Source organism: Centropristis striata, chromosome 2, assembly GCF_030273125.1.
Source record: "Centropristis striata isolate RG_2023a ecotype Rhode Island chromosome 2, C.striata_1.0, whole genome shotgun sequence".
NCBI lineage: Eukaryota > Metazoa > Chordata > Actinopteri > Perciformes > Serranidae > Centropristis > Centropristis striata.
In genome coordinates, this window is record NC_081518.1 from 6679552 (window position 1) to 6704170 (window position 24619).

Below are 24619 nucleotides of genomic sequence, written 5' to 3' on the forward strand. Positions count from 1 at the left end.
TCTTTTAAAGTAAAACCTTAAAAATAAGACAAACATGGTTACAAATATACTCAAATTGTTAATTTAGTGCATCACTTTTTGTATCACTACGCTTCTAATGCACAAGGTCACTTTTGACCCATGTGTGTAAACTTGATGTAATAATACAAAAACAATTTTTCTTCATAAAATATGAAAGGAAAAATGGATATAATGATCTGTTGTAATAAAAAAAAGATATGCAAACACACAGCCAGCATGAAATAACATGGGAAATGAATGTGGGTCATTTTTGACCCATGTTGTGCATTAGAAGGTGTTTATATGTTGAGCATCAAAGGGTTAAGAGACTGTAAAGAAAAATGGCTTTGGGCTCTGGAACCAACTCCCCCCTTCATGAAAACTGTGAGAGGTGAATTTTATATAACTCTTATTTTTGAATTATACTAAGGCTTAAGTTTAAGCATAATCAAGGCCTCCTTAAGCAACAGGTGGGTGTTTCAGCGACCAGGTTTCATTCGTCACACCTCTGATCACCCTGTGCCCATTTTTGGATTAGCTGGGAGTTAGGAGGAGTCAGGAACCACAACGACGATAACTGAGCTTCACAAGAGCTCTTCAGAAACCTGGATAACATCACGCAGACTCCAGTCAATGGGATAAACCTTGCAGTATTGCCTCGTTGTGACATTGAAAGTCTTTATATAAACGTACCTCACTGAATTGGCCTTGCTGCAGGGTTACAACCTGCGTAATCTTAACCTTGCAACAAATCGTCAAAGTCTTAGATAAAAGGTATGAGGTTGGTTCTCTAGAACATCTACTGGACATTAAAAAATAAATAAAGACTACAACTGTAGGTTTTATATTTGCACTAAATAATACAAATGTTTCTAAATACAACTTCCTGTTTGTTCATTTTTTTTCGATGATACTGTTTGTATATTCTTGACCAAAGAGACTGAATTCAAACGTGTTATCGAGATCAAAACCTGCAATTTAATGCTAATTTTGAACACCTTGTTGTTGTTTTTTGTTTTTATTTAATATGTTTATCATCAGAAGGTGAAACGGCCACACTAAAGGAGCAGATAAAAATACTCTCCTACTGTAGAATTGGTAACTCTGTGGCAGAATTTGACTTTAAAAAGCTTTAGAAGAGGATACGAGACACAAAAACAAAGACATCTGTGGTTCCTTATTTAAATATCTTCTAAGACTACTAGTCCCACAGATTTGAAGAACATCTGTAAACTATTGGCATATTTTATCCTGTGATTTATCTTTGAAAGATACATTTATATATGAGACTTGTGTTTCCCACATGCAGGAAAATATCCACGATGATGGAATTCATCAACTTGGTCTATAAATCTTCTCCCAACTGACTCTTCTGAGCCCCATCTGATCAGATGTATCCCTGTGGACACTGAACACACTGTTTTTTCACCATATCTCTAAAAAGCAATTTCCAATAAAAGATGTAATCACATGTGTTCCTCTAGAAACTGTACGTACATGATTTCTAGTGGAAGTGGAAGGTCCCACATTGGTAAAAACTTTCTTAAATAGCATTTTAGTGACGACAAATGTGTTTGTTTTAGAAAAGATGACTTCTTAATTTGATGCTGTAGATTTGTTTGGCACTATTATCAATCAATATCAATGTTATGAGGGATTATGTTAACTAATACATTTTATCATTTACATTTACATCTCCACCTGGTACACCTGTTGCACTAAGAATAAACTTTTTACTGCTGCTTGGCAGATATAAAAACAGTTTAAACAATTGTGGTGAAGAGAAGAGAATGATTTTTTACATGGAAGTAGGGCGGGGCGATATATCGATATAAAACATATATCGATATATTTTTTTAAATGTGATATGGAATCAGACCATATCGCATATATCGATATAGTTCAATTTTTTCTCTCTCTTTATATATAAATGCTGCCCTTACTAGGGTTTGTCATATTTAGTTATTTTGTAATGTTCGTTATTCTTTTCTAATATAAATATTTATATATGTTTAATAATTAATTATTTTTAATTAATAATTAATATGTTTATTTCAGAAAAAGATTGGCCTATTTTATTTCATAGGCTATTTTTTTAAAGATTTTTTTTATTTAAATGTGCACTTTATGGAGCTTTGGTTTAAAAAAAACTACTTCTGTTGTTATACAGTATTTATGTTCACATTAATAAACCGTATCAATAAAACTACTTGTGAACTGTCATATTTGACTTTGACTGAACATTTTCTTTCACTTTGCGATAAAAATATCGGGATATATATCGTATATTGATATTCAGCCTAAATAAATCGTTATATGACTTTTGATCCATATCGCCCAGCCCTATATGGAGGTCAAACTTTTCTGGCTTCATGAACCACTGAGCAACTTTCATAGGAATGAATGGGCCCCCTCCTCCAATGCTGTATCCGGTTCTTTTTATAGTTTACATCCAAGCTCAGGGTTTCTGCACAGAGGTCGAACCTCAGAATGAACAAGCTTAACCTTATAACTCGACTAGAGTGTTTTTGTGTTTGATTTTCCCTCTGCAACACCTACCTCACCTTTTAAAAATAGCACATTCCTTTTATCCAGAACTCACCTTGGACTACCAGTCGTCCCTGAGCAGTCCTACGAACACGGGTCCCTGGTTTGTTAGCGGCACATACGTAGACCCCTGAGTGCTGCACTCCCACATCTGAGATCATCAGGTTCCCCGTGCCGAGCACCTGGATTCCCTCCACACCGATGGGACGGCCATCTATTAGGAGAGAACGGAGAGAGAGGGAGCAGTTGAAAAGACATGGGAAAGAATTTATATAGGGCAGCAAAAACAGGACGAGGTGTGCACATGTGCAGTACGTGTTCATGTTAAAGGTCAGAGTGGGCTTAAATCGCCTGCAAGAAGGACTAATTAACCGTATTGTGCCGTTCACAGCCACAGTTTGACAGAGGCGGTTCTATTCCTGGTCCTGCCAGAGAGCAAGGATGGAGCTTTCACAGCAAAGTGTGTGACTGTGAGAACTGCGCCACTCTTATGACGAGGCAGTCAGTACGGGGGACAAAAGGGTAATAAAGAGAGCAGGGTCAGTGAGTTTGTGATTGCTGCGTGAGCTTCTTTTGTTCTGTAAAAGGTTGTCTTCACTGAGAGCTTGAGTGACATCCTGAAGAGCACATTCATCTTCAGGTATTTCTTCCTATGTTTATACTGGAAGTGCAATTTCTCTAAGTGTGAAGCTTTCACACTTAAGCAGGAAATTCTTTTTCCTCATGCCTTTGTCAGGCAAAGCCTTGGAGTATTTTTTGCTTTTAAACAGTTGCTGAGGACGAGCCGCGGGAGCCACCGGGGAACCAGAAACTCCAACTGCAACTTCTAATCTCCTATCTCTTTACACAATCCGTAGCTGCCTCCTTTCTGCTATTGCTGTACTTACATGATAAGCTCACACTTTCCTGTGCTCCCTATCTGCAGTCACTACCCCAACAATGGCTCCAGTTTGCCTCTGATATTAGCTGTGGGGCCAAGGGGGCATTTTAATCCCATCTATGACGTCCATCTGCAGCCTGCAAGCCTGCATGGTTCACATTTGATGTGTTAAAAGGCCGGTCAGGGAAGCAGAGAGATGGGCATCATGCCGGACACATGCAGAGGCAGAAGCTCTAGCCAGACATACAAACCATATGGTCACCAATCAGCAGTGCAATTTAGGTGTTTCAGATCTTTCAGATCTTTCATGCAAACAATTAAGGCAAAGAAAGTTTAAATTACAGTGTGTCATTAAATATTTCTTTGAGGAACAACTGCACTAAACTTTATTCCCATATTCTGTGTATAAACAGTCATGGAAAAAATTATTAAACCACTCTTTTTCTTCAATTTCTTGTTAATTTTAATGCCTGGTACAACTAAAGGTACATTTGTTTGGACAAATATAATGATAACAACAACAATAGCTCATAAGAGTTTAATTTAAGAGCTGATATTGAGACAATTTCCATGGTTTTCTTAATCATGATTTTGGATAATATCAAGAAAACCATGGAAAATGTTTTTTTCAATGTTCTATTTTTGTTGTTATCATTATATTTGTCCTATCAAATCTACCTTTAGTTGTACCAGGCACTAAAATGGAAAAGAAATTGAAGAAAACAAGGTTGTTCTAACAATTTTTTCCATGACTGTATAGTATCTATTTTGTCTATTTGTTAACTTCTTTAAATGTTTGTATCTTTTGTGTTTTTAGTTTTTGTCCCTAATAAAGCATCTACATTCTAGCTCCAAGTAAGAATTTGTTCTACTCATACAGTGACAAAAATGTTTCTTGTATCTCTCTCTTGTTCTTGAAATGTAAAAGAATAAAATATAGAAATAAAGGCGGTTAACAATGCTTTAGAAGCAGCATGAAGCTGATGTAACACTGTGAGTTTTGAGAAGCCCTTTAATCAGATATGCTTACTGGTCCTACACAGACAAAAGCAAAAGATTAGAGAAGTGTTGAGTGTTTGAAGACCTAACCTTTGTCACAGCTTTCCGGGTGAAATCAACAATTCACCAACCAGCCATTAAATCTATTACAAGTAGTCAGATGTAATCTCAGGATGATGAATTATGAAGAAGACTATATTTGTAATTAATCACGACAAGTTATTGAGATTAAATAAATCATTCCAACTTGCCTGCCAAGTGTGTTTTTTTGCTCATTATGATGTGTTTTATTGCCATTTCTGCATTTTTTCCCATTATCACTAACTAACTTCTCAGTCCAGTGATCTTTTTTTTTTCCCTTTAACAAAAGCAGCGTTGTTCTCTTCTCGCCTTTTTCTACTATACCTTTTTTTTTTCTCGCTCTCTCGCCCCCTCCATCAGTTTCTCTCTGTCAGGCACTAATTAACTTAGTGTCAGAAAAGAAAGAGCACAAGCTAGCAGGCTGTGGTGCTGTTGAATGAACAGCAGTAAACAAACTCCGGCATTAAGGAGTGACTGATGTGAAACTATCAGATTCATTATGCAGCTTATCCCGGCCTCCCTGCCGTAATCTAATACATACAAATCCCATCGTGTTAGCATTTCATTCTAGCGACATTGTGTAAAGCAATACCCTCAATCTGATTATGCCCAACTGTTTGGGGGGGGGGCGGCAATTTACATTTGGAACAGCAAATCAGATTGGATAATAGGTAAAAAAGAAAAACAGATACCAGATTGAAAAATTGGTCACGACAGACTTTGAGTGATAGTTAAGAAAAAATGCACATGGCGGGAGGGGAAACTAATCGTGTCTGTTTCAGCACCTCAGCAATTACTCAGAGGCTCTTCGGTGCTTCGGAGGACGTTCAACTTCATGAAGAGATGAAGCACGCATTTATCAACGCAGAATCGAACATAATGTTTAGCCCCAAGGCCTAATGCTGAATCCCTTTGCCTCATGCATACACAATAGACGATGTGCTCTGCGCTCACATGAGCTTTGCACAATGCAGGACGGATCAAAGCTGCAAAGAACATACAAACACACAAGGACACACAAACACATACGGCCCACACAAAACACTCGCATTTCACATGCATGAACACACGCTGAGAGTGTACTTTTGGCTCGGTGACACATAATTCTTCAAACACAAACACATATGCGCAGAATGAAAAATTCAAACTGCACATATGCACCATCTGGGGCCTGTTCTTTGATCCGATAAGGAATTTTTCTCACCTAGTCTGCTCCAAGACACGATGGGCCGCGGGTACCCGGTGGCAACGCACTCCAAGATGGCAGTTTGGTGAACAGTGAGGGTGAGGTTTTCTGGACCGACCACTATCATAGGCTCTTTGTAAACAGATGACTGAGAGCCTGGGAAGGAAAAAAAAGAGAGAAAAAAAACAGAGGAGAGGGGAGAATAAGATGGGAAGGCGCATGATGGATGGCATCCTTTAATTGGATTTCTCGAGAGTGCATTAGCTCAATACGCTGCTATCTCTCGAATCACGCAGAGGCACAATAGGTTTGGAAAAAATCTTGAGAATATGCTGGGTAGATTGCGTGCTGGTGGGATGTAGATGTGAAAGTGATTGCTACCTGAAACAGTGAGGAGTGCCTCCGTGCTGTGTTTCACTCCTGCACTGTTATGAGCCACGCAGCAGAACTTCCCGCTGTCTTCCTCACGCACTCCTGTAATCTGCAGAACACCTGTAGGCAGGAGAGTGTACCTACAGAGAGAGGAAGAGACACGAGACAGACGGAGACAAATACGATTAGACCTGGTAAAGTGCTGCCAGCTCCGTTAAGTGACAGGCCGTGACGTGGTTTGGTCCAACCTCTCGTCCTTGGTGTCCACCGGACGGCTGTCTTTCTCCCAGCTGATGACGGGCTCTGGCAGGCCGTGGATCTGGCACTGGAATCTGGCCACGCCGGCCTCCTCAGCGTGCACCGACTCTGGTTGGACATGGAAGTCTGCCATGGCTGCAGGGGAAGAGAGAGGGGAGATATTAGGTCACAACATCACAAGACAGCAGAGCAACAAGCCTGGCTGCTAGGGTTGTCAAAAGTATCGATACTCAAAAAAGTATCGATACTAAAGCGCTGTATCTGGATACAATACTCATTTTGAAAAGTATCGATAAATAAATAAATCAGGCACGTAGTATGCCCATATTACGTTTATTGACACAGTGTCAGTATACATAAGCATAGAGTTAATAAGTTTACATAAATGTTGGTGACTGAAAAGTGTTATTTTTTCTCTGGAAGTCCCAGAATGAAGCAGAGAAAAGTCGACCTGCAACCAAACAGCGACACACACAGCCGACTCTAACTCTTTTTTAATCAAGTTTTCCTAATATTGTGCACAGCATTCAACCTAAAAATATTGTTCTAATTGTTATTGTTTATTGTATTTATTTATTTTTTGCACTACCTCAGACCTGAAACTTGTTATCATAGTTGCAGTTTCTTTTTGCACAACTGTTTTTTATTATAAATATTTAACCTGTGGTTCTGTTAATTTTTACATGTTCCATTTTTCTTGTTGTTAAAAATATTTCTGTTAAATTTTGGGGTCTTTGTTTTTATCCTTGTGGTATCGAAAATGGTATCGAGTACCGAATATTTTCCTGAGTATCGGTATCGAGTTGAAAATTTTAGTATTATGACAACCCTAATGGCTGCTTTAAAATGCTGAACTTGAGATGCTTATACATGCCTTCATCTCGTCCCGTATCAACTACTGCAACTCACTTTTTTCCTCACTCAGTATGCCCGCTTTAAACCGTCTACAGTCAATTCAAAATGCTGCAGCAAGGCTACTAACTAGGTGTCAACTTAAGACATATCTGTTTAGACAGGCGTTTAGTTGACTATATGTACCTGGTCAACTAGACGTCCAGGCTTTAACCCTCTGGGGTCTGAGCCGTTTTTGGCCGTTTTTGAATACTTTTGATTTTGCCCTTCATGTACCACATGAAAAATGTTTACTACCATATTTGGTATCCATTTTTTCTTCACCTATATGATCTGACAATTATTTTTTCGATTTAACCTACTTTATCAACACATTGAGCCGAAAAAATACACAAAAGTCATGAAATCCGTGTTGAAAAATTATACTATTTACTACAATAAAAACCACAAATACGCTCAATGAACTGTTTTGGAACTTGAAAATGTAAACATAGGATCCATATATGAACATGTAAAAAGGTAAAATTTAAATATAATGAAACTATATACAAAAAACTCCCATAAAAACATGTATTTTTTTAGGTGTTTTTTTTTTCTTGTTAGCTGCAACTCTTCAAAAACAAACTATGTGCAAAATTACATATTATCATTATGATCTTATCTTATTATCATATCTTTGGTTTTACATGACCTGGGAATGTCAATGCTAAATGTTTTTTTGTTAAACTTCACGTGATCTGATCAGGACGGCACGATCATAGAGCCCAGAGGGTTAATTATGTTTTCCTGATGATTTGTGTTTTTCTGTGTTTGCCTGTATGTTGTTTATACCCTTGTAAAGCACTTTGTGGTTTTCTTTTCTTGTGAAAAGCGCTTTATAAATAAAATTGACTTATTTACTTACTTACTTACAGGGAAGAACTATTTCTGTAAGATATTGATTTTTATGGGAAAATAAGCAAGATAGCTATCAAAACAATAAACAAAGTATGGAGAATTCTTCTGACACATTTATGTTTTCCTTTATTATCTAGTCATTACTGCAGCTTGACATGCCGTGTGAAGAGCTAATGTCACCTACGTGCATTCATTAACATGTACGAGAAAAAAACCTCAGGATGTGGGATGATGATTCACAGTGTGAATACTCATATACAGTACAGTATAAAAAAAGAGATGTCTCTGCTCTTCCTCTCTGGGGAAAAATCTTTTCTTAACAACTAAAGAAACCTTATGGTTCAACAGCTAGTGTGTCTACAGGTGTGTAGGTTGATATATATATATGGAGTGAACATATACCTGCACCCACCACCACTAAATAATGAGAGGAACCTGTAGACACTGAAGGACAGTTAACCATTTTCTTTTGATGACGACAACCTATAATCCACTGTTGCTTTAAGAATTTACTGTGAAAAGGCTTAGAATTTCTATTTCACTCTTCTTTCTACACAAATGTTGTTTGAGACATGATTTCTTTTGTGCCAATAACATTCATTCACCAGTCCCTGGTGTTGTTACCGGCATATAACCTTGGCTGCAGTAGCTGAATACCTGTTATTTTTAATGTGAGAAAGTTACTAAAAATGTACTATTATTACTATTACTAAACATTCTAAAAATGTCGTCATGAAGCAACACATTGAGTCATCAGCTGCTGAAGGTGATCTTTCTATCTATACGGTATATATATATATATATATACATATATATATATATATATATATATATATATATATATCCATGTATATAGTCATGGAAACAATATTAAATATGTTTTCTCTTTGCTTTCTTGTTCATTTTAATGCCTGAAAGAACTAATGGTACATTCGTTTGGACAAATATAATGATAACAACAAATAAAATCATTATATTTGTCCAAACAAATGTACCTTTAGTTCTAACAGGCATTAAAATGAACAAGAAATTGAAGAAAACAAAGATCTAATAACTGTATATAGTATAGACACACTAGAGGTGTCAATCACCAGAGGCCCCACGATGCAAATTTATCCCGATACTTGAGTCACGATACAATGTTATTGTGATTTTAAGCATTTCGCGATATGGTGAGTATTGCAATATACAATACGATACAATATATTGAGACTTTGTATCCACAAAATTAAATTCAATCAAGAATTGTTTTGTCCAATAAGAGAAAATTCTCCATCTATTCATCTCACTTCATTCTTTTTATTTTTCCACAATGAGAGTCAAACCCACAGACTGACCAACAAAGTATTCAGTCAAACTGAACTGAACTGATAACAAACATGTATCCCCTCGGGGATAAATAAAGTAATTTTGATTTGATTTTTTTGATTTTGACAACAACTGCAGCATTTTCTCAAACTTTCCTCAACTTTAAGCTTCACTGCTCTGATTTTATTTTAATGAAACATCAAAAAAAGCCGAACTTTGCAAACATTTTGACAACTTCCCGACCCGATATTCTGACGCACATGGTGCCTATAGATTCCTTAGATCTTCTAGTTTCATGTATCTCCAGTATATTCCTAAAAGTGAGCACGATACGGCCTCCGGAAGGAAGAAAAAAACGGCGAAAATACTGATGCCGGAACGCTAAATATCGATACCTGGCGGCCATGAATCGATGTACTATTGCCACGCAAAACATCGCCGTACTGTGCTGTATCGATTTCCCCCACCTCTAATATACACAGTACTGTGCAAAAGTCTAAAACAAAACAAAATAAATTAGGTAATTATTGTTGACATTTAAGGCAGGTGTGAAAAAATGCCTCGGAGAATTGATGCTGGTTTAAAGGCAAAGGGTGGTCACTCACACCAGATATTGATTTAGATTTATCTCCTTTTAACTCACTTTACACACACACACACACACACACACACACACACACACACACACACACACTATAGCTCAATTTATTCTGTGTTTAACTGTTTGTCTCTTTTCTACTTAAGCACCTTGAAGAGCATTATGAAACTGGAGTCAAATCCCTTTTAAGTTGCACAAATAAAGCCGATCCTGATTCTACATGTGTAAAGAACGGGGCTTATAGATTTCCTGCCTTGTTGATTTTTAATATGTAGGCCAAACATGATTTTAAAAATGCATGCTAACAAAGACAAAGACAATGCACACAAATCGCCATAGAGCAAAAGCAGTATCAATATCCCCACAGAGAGCCTCATTCAGCTGCACTTCACATATCTACTGCCGGCAGAACAAAAGCGGCATCGCAGGCTGAGCCAGCAACAAACTCAATTAGAGGGAGGCCCTCTTCTTCCACAGTTCTCCCATCTTCTTCAACACAAGTGTACTCATTTAAATGTCAACCATAATTAACTTGGACCAGAAGGACTTATCTGAACACTGTTAGCATAACAAGAGGGACGGACCCCTTATTATTTCATAACCTCCTGCTCTCCCCAACCTGTAGCCGGCATTAATTCATTACTTACAGGACGAGCAGGAAGTAAGCAGCGCTGCTCAGAAGGCTTTTTGTGACTAAGACATGCTTGGCTCTTGTCTTTGTCCTTCCACTCATTTCTTTTGTTTTGTTTTAGTTACTGAGTTCATTTTGTTTCCAGGCTTTTCTACTGTTTCTGCATTGGATCTCTGGAAAGCTTTGGTATATGGACATGAAGGGCTGGGAAACAGCAAACTAAAATAAGTTTTATTGTGCCAAAAATAGGTTTAGTATAAACCAGGGATGGGCAAATGGAGGCCTGGGGGCCGCATACGGCCAGCACCCTCACTTGAAGTGGCCCTCAGTACAACTACATGCATTTGAGCATGAAATCTTAAAAGCACAGTGTAAAAATGCAGAAAAGTACTTCTTGCAATTAATGTTGGTCTGCTGTTCTTGCACTGAAAACAAAATAAATCACAGTAAGTGGTTATTTTTTATTTGCTTCAAACCTTTTGTTTTCCTATTTATACTGTTATACATGCATTTGAGCATGAAATATGTTAAGTTACTGCACTGTAAACATTTAAAATTGCAGTTTCATCATATCTGGTTAAGTGCACGGTCCTATATGTGGCCCTGTGGTAGTGTTGATGAAAAATTGTGGCCCCCTCCAGCATTTAAGTTGCCCATCCTTGGTATAAACACTATTTTGAGACATATACAACCATGGAAAAAGTTATTAAACCATAGTTTTCTTCAATTTATTGTTCATTTTAATACCTAGTACAACTAAAGGTACATTTGTTTGGACAAATATAATGATAACAACAAAAATAGCTCAAAAGAGTTGAATTTAAGAGCTGATATCTAGACATTTTCCATGGTTTTCTGGATAATAACCAAAATCATTATCAAGAAAACCATGGAAATGTCTAGATATCAGCTCTTAGATTCAACTCTTCTGAGCTATTTTTTTTTTTATCATAATAGTCGTCCAAACAAATGTACCTTTAGTTAAATAAACAAGAAAGCAATGAGAAAACAAGGGTGGTCTAATAATGTTTTCCATGACTGTATATATCACTACTGAGATATGAAATTACCTATAGAGATAAAAGATTGTTGCCCTAGAGATGAAGTACAGTTTAAAAGGTCTAGATATAAATAAAACCCAACCACAAACATTCACGTTAATGGACGAGAGATTGAAAGCGGAGAGATACTTCATATAGAGTGGTGATACTTGGAGCGCTGTGGCTGCATCAGTCGTCTAACACTGTGATTATTCCATTTCCGAGCTTAATGAGAAGCGTGGCATTCTCCAACACGACTTGACCTTAGATCTTTGAATGGCTATATGGAGATCTGATGAAAAATTAAACATGTTAATCTAGTATTCCTCCAGTAGTGACAGCTCACTCGTCCAGTGAGAAGACATAGCACATTCACTGTTTCTGTTGTTTTGATTCATAAGGCGCAGAAAATGTGACTGTTAGTCAGCCTGACAGATTCAGGAGGCTCGTATATTATCTTTCGCCTCTCTTCTATTCGGCCACACTTAAACAGCTGTATATCTTACAGGGGTAATTCAGCCTAAGTGCCTATCTCAGGGGCCCAACTGCAATTTTTCCACCTGGGACCCACAACCTCTTAGCCATAAAACATTTTAGGCCAACATCACTGTGAAGCAAAGACGGCTTAAAAGTCAGAGTGAACATCAGCAACATTTTATCACCAAGCCTCTGTTACAGCACATATACAGCTCTTTACATTTTCTTTACAGTTTCACTTTACCAAAATGAACTGCGATGGTAGATTTCTTTCACTTCCATTTACTGAAGTTATAAAAATCGTGGCAAACTTGTCAGAAGTATCAAATTATGCTATATTTCACATGACAGAATATTGGCCCTGAAGAACATTTCCATTGGTTCTCACTTCTTTTCTAGACTGAGCACTGACAAAAGCAATCAGCAACACTTTCTGTCTTGGCCTGCTGTATTACGGAGCCCGGGGCAGATACTGGCAGAGTGTAGCATCGAATTAAACCCCTGAAGGCACTGTCACCGCAGAAAGGTTAGGAGCAGTGAAACAGCTAGGAATCCTTCAGAAAACAATGCACAGAAAACAAGCCGCTCAGAGCGACTGATCGGATCAAAGACCCTCGCTGTCTTGGAATACAGTCTCAAATTAAGATACACGCATGCACACACACTGCTGTACTGTCCATGTGTAATGGGAACACGGGGGACATGGAGAGAGAAACAAAATTGCACTTGAATGCTGAGGAACAAAGGCGTTAAAAAGGAGCACCAGCGCCTATAGGAGCTTTCTTGTGCATCTCTGCCAAGTAGTCATGGTGTCCGCTGATCTGGCTGTTGTGTGTGTCCGCCGACTCAACCCCCCTAACGGGCCCCACCCTTGCCCCTCATGCATAAAACATGGTTTCTCCGAGAGGCCCACACCCCTGTGACTATCGACAGAATCAGACACAATCAGAGAAATCACAATGGGGCTTAGGAACGCAGATAAACACATACAGAAGCAAAGAAACTTGTTAAGCATCTGTGCTGGATGTAAAGGAAAACAGCCGTTCATAATCTGCATTGTGCATGTGGCTTTTATTGTGCAAGAGTCAATCTAAAGTGATGCTTCTCCACAGGAAATACATATAAACTAATGCAAAGAGCTGCTTCAACAGAAACAAACATATCGATCGATGCTGCAGGAAAAGACGGACAAACGTGAAGCACTTTCACTCACCAAACAGCCAACACCGACAGACATGTCCGTCCATTGTTTTCCCATTGTTATTCTCTTCCTTTGCTAACTGTTGACAGACACTCACACATGATTAAAGACTCTACACTACCAGCATGACGCTGTTGGCTTAAATGGAGCAGGTCTAATTACTGCAATAAGGGAGAGAATGGTTGGGGTGCATACTAAAAAGAAATCCATACACAAGTGCACAGGGAGGACATTGCTCCTTGAACATATGTCTGACGGTTCCTCTGTGACAACCACAAAAGAAGAATGAGTGAGGGAGTAATATGAGAGAAGGTCACAGGCAGGAAATGTGAAGCGTGGTGATTTAGACGGGTAGCGGAGCTGTAAATCAAGTCTTGTCAAAACTCTGGTCATCTAATAATAGCAAACAAGTTAGTGGCACTGGCAAAATGTTTGTTTTTAAATTTACGAGCAAATAGTTTTAAGAGGAGTCATAAAACGAGGGGAAATTGAGCTGAAAAGTGGTTTTAAAAGTCAGAATTTCACATGCTGAGAAACTCACAATGACACAAAGGATGAAATATGGCTCAGAGTGCTGATGGACTAGTCCTGGTTATTGGGTTCGAGGGCCAATGACGAGCTAAAAGGGCAGTCGATATTGATGAATATCCCCATCGCTCAATTCCACACTACTGGTCATGTACAACAGATATTAAGGATGGTGAATTTTCATCGTTTTCCATGAACAACTCAGATCCATCTAATGAAGACATGTAGATTAAATGGTGATTATATGAATGACCCCGAGATGCATTATTTTTGCCTAATGGCCCCAAAGTAATGATCCATTTCTTTATTGCTCAGTTAAACACAAATACTCAACAGAGGATAATTAACAAGGTGATTAAGAGCCCAAACTGTGCTGTTTTCTGTGACGACTCCTGCTGCAGTGACCAAAACAGCCAATGGGATGAGACATTTCCATGTTTTTTTATCAGACCTGTGGTCATGGGGAAGTTTTTTTTCCCAGTGCTGGGGGATGATTCATTGATATGACAGAGGTAATGATGCTAGTAGAGGGGCATGCATCCTACACCACCATTCAAACCTGCAGCGAGGGCGCAAGGCTTCAGTGAACCCCCCATGTTATAATGTCATCTCCCTCCCTCCCATCTCCCCTTGCCTCCAGCGGCCCCCCTCAACGTACATTTCAACCATTTTCTCGGCTCTTCATCGCACCCTTTGGCCCCACCCCTGTGAGCCCTCTCAGGCCTGTGACATCATTAAGCACATGTTGTTCAAGCAGCGGCGATGACTGCCGTACGCACCCCACCCCCACCTCGCTAAACCAGTAAAATAGAGATGAGGCCCATAAATAATGGAGATGGTGTACGGTGCTATTCCAGCGTGGAGAGCCCACACTTGAACAGCCTTTAAATAGGCATCCCTGAAATAGCAGGCCCAGTGCTGGGACCCTAGAGATGGCATTTTAATGCAGATGTGATATTTTATTGGCTCCCTGCCCCACTAGGCCCCCCGCCACCCCCACCCCGCGCACAAGCCCGGGCACTCCTGTGATCAATCTGCTGGTTTGTGGTGCGTGATGCTTATCACCTACGAAAGGAAGGGATGCACGTGCGTGGGCTGTACTCCGTCTTCCCCTGACACACATTCATTCCCCTCCTTTTAATGCTTTGGCACATCAACACCTTCCTGTGTCAGTACCTGCATGAGCCAAAGCATCGGTCCAGCTGCATATTATCTGCCATTCGCGCTCAGCTGGCAGATGTAAGGATGTACATGAGAACGGTAAGGCTCGGGCCAGACGTATTGATTATTTATATTAAAAGCTCTCCAGCTGATATACCTGTAATGTATCTCATACAGCAGGAGCTTACAAGCATGCCTTGTTATTTTTTCTAGCCTTTTCCATTTCGCCATTTATGCTTTACTTTATGATGTGAAAACGTTATGTTTTTGTGTTGTGTCTTGCATGATTAGCCTCAACAGGCACATCAGGTGGTTCATAGTTTACATTGTTTTATGAATCATAGACTGTATAAAACATGGCCATGGTCTCTGTGAAGGTCGATGTCGGCTACTCCAAAGATTTGGAGCTGAAGGCGGGCCAAATGAAGCCTCGTTGCTGAAATATGCCACTTGTAGCGGCACCACCTGTCACTCAGAGCAGCCATGCACTTAATTATGCATAACTTTAGGCCTTAATATAATTTAATTGGGTGAGTCATAAAAAAAAAATCCCCCCATACAGTTGTCAACATGCGGGTCTACAAGGATTAACTTCATTTTAGAGCAAACCTCAAGTGCCATTCGAGGAACTGCAGTTTTTGCGGCGGCTTTTCAGCCCTGGAGGTTAATAATAATAATACTTGATATGAATGCAACTAAGCAGAGAATGATGTTTATCTTTAATATTTTAGTCAGGACCAGAACTTTGGAACAACTGATGGTTGATCGCCCTGAGAGCCACACCACTATGTGACAAAAAAACAACCTACATGATCGCCTGTATGCTTTTAAAGATATTAATTTTGCATGGTGTGCTTGAGCTTTGTTCTACATATAGAGAGATGATGTTTGGAGAATCTGACAGCAATCAAACACCATCACATAAGCTTTTTGGGCCTTTAAGACCTCACGGATCAGCTAAATGCCAACCAAAAATAACCTTTATCCATTTTAAAGATCAACCTAGTTTTTTCTTGTCATGATTTTCCAGTCTTTCCTTCATTGGTCTTTATTAGTTTCTTCCTATTTGATCCCAGCTGAACATGACAGATTTTCATTCTCACATAAAAAAAATAGTTCTGACTGGAATTTAATTGCCTTTTCTGCTTGTGTTGCAAGCTTGTTTGCAATAGGCTTTCCCGTGGTGTGATTGTCCTTAGCCGGTTGTGTTGATCAATACTGTGGACCTTGTGTGCACTAAGTTAAATATAGTAAGATTGATGGCTGCTATTAAGGCTCCCTGTAGAAGGTGGAGGGAGCAGCAATGCCACAACAGTTACCACTCACAATAACGCTTAACATTTCTTCTCGGTTCAACCGCGGAAGTTAATGAGAGGCAATGATGTGCTGAGTGACCCGAAAAATAGGAACCCCTGTACATTATAATGCAATCCAACATAACAGTAATTAATTGTAAAAATGGGAAGTCCTAAATGTTATCTACAGTTACTGAGCAAACTCTGCTGATGATGACAGTTTATTTTCAAACTACTACGTAAGTAAGCTCATTTAACTCATTCGTCAGATCGGTTTGGGAGCAAGAAAGTAAATACAGGAAGAAAGTCCAGTCCTGTATTCTGGGACAGTGCAGCTAGCTGCTAATGTGCAAGCTGCCACAGTCTGAATCTCTGCCACATCACAGATTGCTTAGCACACCAAGCTACAGGAGCCATTAAGCTCAAACTTTCACTTCAGTACTGAGACCAAGACCACATCCTTTAAAGGGTTTCCACTGTGGTTGTTGGGACAAGAGTCTGGTTTAACTGGACTAAAAAGCCCTGGTATAAAAACTTATTTGGATTATGAGCTGCTGGTTGGACAAACAAACTATCTGATTATGTAAACTTGGACTTCTGATGTATTGTGATGGTCACTTTTTAGTATTCTTAATACTTTGTGGAACAAACAATTTCTCCTCAAGATTTTTCGATAATGAACATAAATGTGAATTGCAGCTCTATTCTGGATTGTGCAACATAACGATAATTTTTAAATAACAATTCTGTTTTTTTTATATCTTGCTTCTTTTGCCCAGCATTAATTACATATAGTGTTGTATTATATTATCACATTATTGCTACTGTAAACCCTTTGGTGGCTCAGGAACAGTATCGGTTGTCTACATTAATTACAGGCAGAGCAAACATTATTTTACTGCCTGCCAAGATGCTGAACAAACAGTGAAACTGCATCATTAGACAGTGTAAACTTCATGGCTGCACAGTGGAAATATTAAGTTGTCTGTCACTTGCTCTGCGTCGGCTATTAGCAGCAAAGTAATTAAGGTAAAAAAGATAAAAGCTTCTTTTGTCACACAAAGGGAAGTATGATGGGAAGGCACATTGCTCACTGTCTAGTTGCCCCCCCACCCCTCCTAACCTCACCACCCCGGGGACAAAGCCTGTGCCTCCATCACACCCCTCACTCCTGCGCCACCTCCAGCCCCCTCCACCCTACACCACACCCCATCGTCCCTCCGGCCTCTGCTCCTCCCACTCCGGCACCCCCAGCCCCTGCACTCCTGCTCTGCCCCAGTAGCCCCAAATCTCCGCACTAAGCCTCCAACACTCACTTCAGCATGCAGAACCCTAATTAAAGAGAGACCCATTAAAGCACAACAGATGCTGAAAATTAAGGGATTATTTAAATGATTCCCAGTCGAGGCTCGGGCAAGATTAGAGACAAGCGGGAGAGTGTGAGAGCTGGGGGAGGACAACAGGGAGAGGAGGGTTAAAATAACAGACAAACCAGTGCCATGAAAAGTAGCATTTGATTTGAAATTAGCGGCCACTGTTGCTCCTTGTTGGTGTTAACCTTGTTGATATTGTTGCTTTTTTTAATTAAAAAAAGTGTTTAATAAGTGTTTGTGTATGCAGAGACTCACAAGTAACAAAGAAGGGATTTGATGTGTGAGAACAAAAACGGCGGCCCTTTTGTTTTATTTAAAGACTAACTGGGCGTAAAACTGCGTACTCATTAAACAACTTCAATCATTCGCTCATGATAATCAGAGACACGGCTCAAAGGGGCATTTTTTTCTTCTTTCCAAAGGCCTCACTACTCTGACTGTATTTTCCATATTCCCTATCACATAATCTAGTCTACTGAAGAACAACAGAAGTCTACGAGATCCAGTCTCATGTGGGAATCAATTTGAATGGGCGAAATTTCAACTGGAACACCCACTTAATGTTTAGTTAAAACGAATGGATTTTATTTTGAATTAAGCTGAGCCCAACTCTCTTTCTTTTTTCCTTCTCTCCCCTTTTCTTCTTCTTCTGTTCTTTGTTGTTTGGCAAACCAGTTTAGAGTTTGAATTACTGCCACCAATTGGACTATAGTCGGCAAAACTCCAATTCAAAAGGCTGCTAAGTCAAGAGCGACACCTAGTGGTGGAGTCTAGTAAACCGTCCAGTACGTTTCTTTAGATTCATATCAAACCGTTTTAAAATGTTGACACCAGCCCAACTCTAGTGACCAGTACAGCGATAAGGCGACTTCTAAAGTTGTGTTGTGTGAACTTAGCTAAAGTCAGATTTCTGACTCGGAAAGTCAGAAGAACCCTGACCTCGAAAACCAAGATGGCTGCTCTGTGAGAGCTGTTGTAATACACTACGCTGTCAAATAGCACCATTAACCCACGTCTCATTAACCCTCTAAGTCATCGGAAGTGACGGTGCATTTTATCCTCATGATGCCACGATCTAACTTCCCTCTAAAGTTCTGGCTTGAAACTCAGTGCCAGTTTTTGTTTGATGATTCTGGCAAAAACAAAATTTTATTCACTTTTAAAATTGTTATTTATTTTATTCTATTTTTATTTTTTATTCTATTGTTGCATTGTGTTTATGTATTTTAGTATTTTAGTTTTTACCTTATTTCCTGCAACTGTGATATCTGAACAGCACTTTGGTCAACCTCGGTTGTTTTAAATGTGCTCTATAAATAAAGTTTGACCTGACTTGATGATTATAGGCCAAGAAAAAATAGTGAAAGAAAAATATTTGGTCTAAAAATATAGAACGAGATGTTATCCTCATTTTATCTCTTACATCAACCTGATTTCACATTTGTAATATTTGAAATTCTTCATTGAGCATGATTGTAAACATAATTTCAAAATCTGATTCTGCGTTGTGTTTTTTTGTTTCTTTTGGGTTCAAACTGTTGATTCAGTAAGTTAAAGTGAAAAAACAATCATCAGATCATATAGGTGAGGTTGTGCTGAAAAATATGATACCCGCATGGCATGATAAAAACATTTTTTTCAGTGGTACAAACAGGCAGAATGAAAAAAACTGCGGGGAAAAAAGAGGCTAATCTGGCAAACACTACGTTTCCACTGACTTACTGAAAGACGGTCAACCTGATAATTTAAAAGATTGCTGCAGGAAAGACAGCCGACTGGCCAGTGGAAGATGAGGAGAAAGGACAGTTTCAAAGTGGTGATTTTATCTTTATACACTGTCCAGCTATCATCTGAAAGTATATGTATTATATCTAAGAGGTGTAAGAGTTTTTCCCATTTCTCTTTCCTGGTTGTACACTGGGGAAACACTTCTGCTCTGACAAAAACAGAGAGATAAAGACGATGTGAGGACACAGACAGCTCAGAGAATGAGCATTTTCTCCCATTACTGCAGCCTGGAATCCTCTACTCGAAAGAATTGTTTCTCCCCTCCTTAGTTTCTCCTCTTAGTTTGCCAAATTACCACCTTATTAAGGACATTGCATGTGTTTCCAAAAAGCTGAAGTCCCATCAACCGTTCAAGCCTACAGTCCCGAGCCTCTGCCAGACAAGTTTTTTGTCTTATCGGGGGTTTAAAAAGTTGCATAATGATACTGGAATTCTGCTTTGGCTTGTAACATCTGAGCAGCTGCATTTCTTCTAATTAGTTTTGCTAGTACACAGGTGGTAGTGGACTCATGGGAGCTGTATTTTCTGAATACCAACAAAATAATCATTCTTTATCAGCAAGGTGCATTCTTTGGGATAGAAGTAACATGCTTTATGCTAGCGATGAGCGAATGCACAATTATCTCGATCAGTATTCATCCTTGTTTCATCCGAGTCCTTGGCTCAGGCCTACTTTTTTACTGCCCTAGGTGGATACACATTCAACTGTACTGAAAGAAAGCATATATTGGAAAATACAACAAGAACAAAAAGCTAAGTGTACCAGAAGCTAAGCTGCAAGTGGGTCAGGATTTGGGCTCTATAGACTGCTGATTTTCTATCTTTTTAACTTGCGAGGTAGGGGAAAGTAAATCTTTAATGAAATTCTTTTCTCTAGAGCATTTCAGGAAACATTAAGCTTACCTTAAGGGTCTGTGCTCAAAATCAATTGGTAGTAGGAGAAGAAATTCAACTGCTTTACTTGCACATGGACTTTTTACACTCACAGTCAATTCTTAGCACAACAGCATTAGACGGAACAAGACAACAGAAAGTACTTTCTCCTACCTGTTCGGTCAATATTGAGATCAAGCTTTTCTAAAATGTATATTAATATATAATTCTCCAAGCATTTACCACAGAATAAAGCACCTTAAAATATTCTGCCACTCTTCTTTTTCACACCTGATTGTTGCTGGGAAGAGGCTAAGCCTTCACAGAGCCTTTCTCTTCTTGCCCAGAGGCCACATATCTAATTAATATCACCAATACCTCAGCATGCAACTGCCTGCTTTAGAATTCAAATGAGATGCCTCTCCCGTCATCCAACCAGTATATACGAGCTCATATCCACATGAATTATGTGCTGTCTTTTATTCAGCTCGTTCACTGTACAGCCTCTGCACAAAAGCGAAATCCCTACAACTGCTCTCTTGTCTTGTCGCTTCTCAGTGTTGGAGAGTTTGAAATATTTTTAAACGTTTTAGAGACATCTGGGGTAAGATAACATTTATATTCAAATGGAAATTCCATTAAATTCTTCTTTGGCTCGTCTCCGCCTCTTGTTTTGTGAAGCCAGGAATAAGCGAGGCCCGCAGACAGCAGCGGCTCTGAATAACAACCTGGACGGACATTTGGCATCACAATTCTCCTCAGTCCAACACTCATTACTTCCCCCTCATTAGAGGACAACTGTTGGGTAGTGAGGCCAGTCTGAGGAGGCCAAGATGAATCTCTCCTGAAAAGTTTTTCCTTTGTGCTCATGTTTCTTGATCAAATATCGCTGGTGGAAAGAGCATCGGTCTGGAGAAATCTCTGAGATGAATTTACCTCAATGTGTGAGTGTGTTCCTTTCTGAGAGCCTATAGCATGCCGTGTTAACTCTGCATCTGACAGTGATTCTGAGGGGGGCTGGCCTGAACCAGGGGTAGATGGATGACCCCACATCTGGCACTCCCACGGGACATCTGAAAGACGCAGGGCGGGACCGGCCCATGCGCTCCACTGCATCTCACAGCACCCTGAAAACCGGGCTCCCTAAATGGCTCAAACGGCTTTGTAAATCTCACCCCTTCCTCACTCCACTCCACCACACACACACACACACACACACACACACACACACACACACACTGAAGCCTCTGGCAGTTGAAAGAGGGAGATCCACTGTGCCTCAGCTGCGTGGTTCCCATTGGGATTTTATCTGTGTCTTAGTGTCCCTGGTGGCTTCTTAATCCTTACATCACAGATTCCAAAAATGAAATCCTATCAAAAATTCACACAAACAAATCCATCACCAGAGTGACAACTGCATGTCCAAAATCTCCAGTCTCAGGCTGTGCAATATGGCCCAATTTGCAATGCCAGCAAACACAAGCTGTATTCAACTACCCCCAGTGTTTTTTTGCTATTTGTACATCTTTGATGTGATCTGGCCCACAAATGTCCCTGCACCTTTTATGTAGCTGATAGTGGATATGATAAGACCTGAATCTGCATATCTAACCTACTGTATGTTTACTATAACTACCAACAATAAATCATCTTACAATGGCAAGTTTCTATGTCACCACTGAAGACAAACTGGCTCAAGTTATATGGTGCCACATCACTAAAGCTAGAAGAGGAGGACAATGTTAAATAATTTAAACTAAATCAAAGTATTAACTTAGAAACAACTAGCATATTTTTATTACTTTCAATCTGCTTTCAGGGCCTGTCACTCCACTGAAACTGCTCATAAAAAGTGGTGAATGATCTCGTGCTTACTCTCGCTTTGGATTGTACTTTAGTGCTTCTATTACTGTATCCCAGTGTGGCTTTTGACGCTACAGGTCACTGTGTACTCCTCGACCAACTGGAAAATCAATATGGCATCTCTGGCCCGGCTCTCGCATGGTTGAACTCAGTGTGTTTACTACAATAATTTTTGATGCGAAATATGGAGCACCTCAGGGCTCCGCTGTTGGCCCTCAGCTTTTCTTTTTTTACATTTCACATCTTGGCCATATTATGTGCAGAGATGGAATTAACCTCCACCGTTACGCTGATGACACTCAGCGTTATGTACCTGATTTGAGCAACACAAAAACTATGTCTTCTCTGTCCATGACTAATGCAGAGAGCCTATTTCACACCTTTGTCTCACCCAGACATTATTATTGTTACGTCCTGGTGTTATGCCGTTGTTTTAGCTTCTCTTTATTGGCTCCCTATCCATGTCAGATCAGACTTTGACACGCTTCTGGTGACCTACAAAATTGTAGATATGCACATATGCATGCCCCGCTATACCTGTCCGCTCTCATATTTCATCCCCTGCTCTCAGCTCCTGTCTGCCCCAGAATTAAAGAGAAGTCAGCAGGTTAAGAGGCTTTTTCCTGCCATGGAATAACCTCCCTGTTCACATCAGTCCAACTCTGTTGAAACCTTTAAATCCAAACCTTAAACTCATCATTGTTCATACTGTAATTTTACCATGTTGGTCTCTTCTGTACACACAACATCGACTTCATATCTGTCTGTCCTGGAAGATGGATCATGCTCTTCCTGGGTTTTGTTTCCCCCTTTTGTTTTTCCATTAAAGTTATTTTTCAGGGTTTTTCCTGACCTGTATTGAGTGTATAAGAAAGCTGTCGTGTGCTGTGCAGATAGTAAATCCCCTTCAGGCAAATTTGTAATATCGGGCAACAGTATATAAATAAAATTGACTCGACTGCAGGCATTTTACAAAAAAATTTGAATTAACCAACATAATTAGATTTGTCTCCCAGCTCTGGTCCATTCTCTTCAAACAGCAAAACCCTGAGCCACATATGGCGCTAATTCCCACATGTGCAACGTATATATGCATGTCCTCAAATCTTCATTTTGGCAGCGTTTGAGGTGTCAGTAAAAGTAGATAGCAATCTCTCTGTGAGCTGCACACTTCTCTTCTCTGCTTATCCATATTATGCAGGCCTGTCCTCTTTTTAGACTGCTTTCTCTTCTGCCTTTTCTTTCTCTATTTTTTCCAACCTCTAGCTTTACTTTCTCACTGCCACCTACTTTTCAATATGAGTGGAAAGGCAATTACTGTATGAAAAAAGAAAAGCTTTCCATTCATTTAGCAGGAATTAGCTTTAACAAAGGACTAATAAGAAGAAGTAATATCCCCAGCATCAGCCACATTTACCTTACCACTGAGAAGCCTTTCAGTGAGTGGACGATGTAGAAAATAGACGTACATAAAAACATGCTCCAAATGCAACTTAATGGAACATGCAGCAGAGGCAGACGGCTGTGGTCATAAAGCATCATGTTGTGCACAAGTTATTCATTACAAACCTTAAGTTGGAGTGCTTGTGTGTGCAGGGTGCTGACGATATCAGGCTCGGTTATTTCTGAGACATTATCCCTTGTTACTTGGATACCAGCCCTGGGACACACTGTCACTTTTACGCTCAGCTTCAAACACGTGGACACACTTATTTATGCATGATGGCTTATACATGGCAAAGGTGGACAGACATGCATGCACTTACTGACATGCACAAAAATGAGTTTTATACACACACACACACAGACACACATACAATCACTCACACCCCTCCCTGCTCCGTCAGCTCAACTGACAGCAGTAATGAGTTTCTTCTCTGCGTAAGCCAACTGGCACCCACTCAAGGGAATTTTTCAGGCTGAATTGCGGCCATTAATCACAATCCCGGGCAACACAGTGCCATCACGTGTGTGGCAAACAGAGATGCGTTAGTGGGGGGCAATGGGACTACGACACAGAGAGGGAGGAGCTCGCGATTGTGACAAAGACGGAGGGATGACGAAGGAATGAGAAAAAAATTTAACAGAATAACAGTGCTTCATCAACGAAATGTTTGGTTTGGTAAACAATTTCCCTCCTGTCATGAGCAAGTCTGGGCCTTGGCTCATATTGGGATAAATGGTGAGTAAAGACAGGGAGTATAAAAAGCACAGATGCTCTATTCTGTAAATATGAACTCAATTACTGGGAGGAGATGATGTGACATCAATCATGATCAACAAGATAGGTGTGATATCCTTCTGCTAACCACTGCGCGCCTCTAGGAACTTGTAGCAGCAACACAGACACACATTCTTCCACATGTAAACTAAGACTGACACGAGTCTTGGTACGTAAATATCAACATATC

The 24619-nt window shown here is 39.7% G+C and overlaps 1 protein-coding gene across 1 annotated transcript in view; it reads right to left on the minus strand.

The window, feature by feature from the left end:
* The window catches only part of igdcc3 (immunoglobulin superfamily, DCC subclass, member 3), a 74881-nt gene that overhangs the window by 24360 nt on the left and 25902 nt on the right, over window positions 1–24619 (minus strand). Inside the window, exons 3-6 of the mRNA XM_059357038.1 lie at window positions 6314–6458; window positions 6075–6205; window positions 5712–5849; window positions 2603–2761 (exon numbers count right to left, since the gene is read on the minus strand). Coding sequence (XP_059213021.1) covers window positions 2603–2761; window positions 5712–5849; window positions 6075–6205; window positions 6314–6458 — 573 coding nt within the window. The remainder of the gene's footprint in view (window positions 1–2602; window positions 2762–5711; window positions 5850–6074; window positions 6206–6313; window positions 6459–24619) is intronic.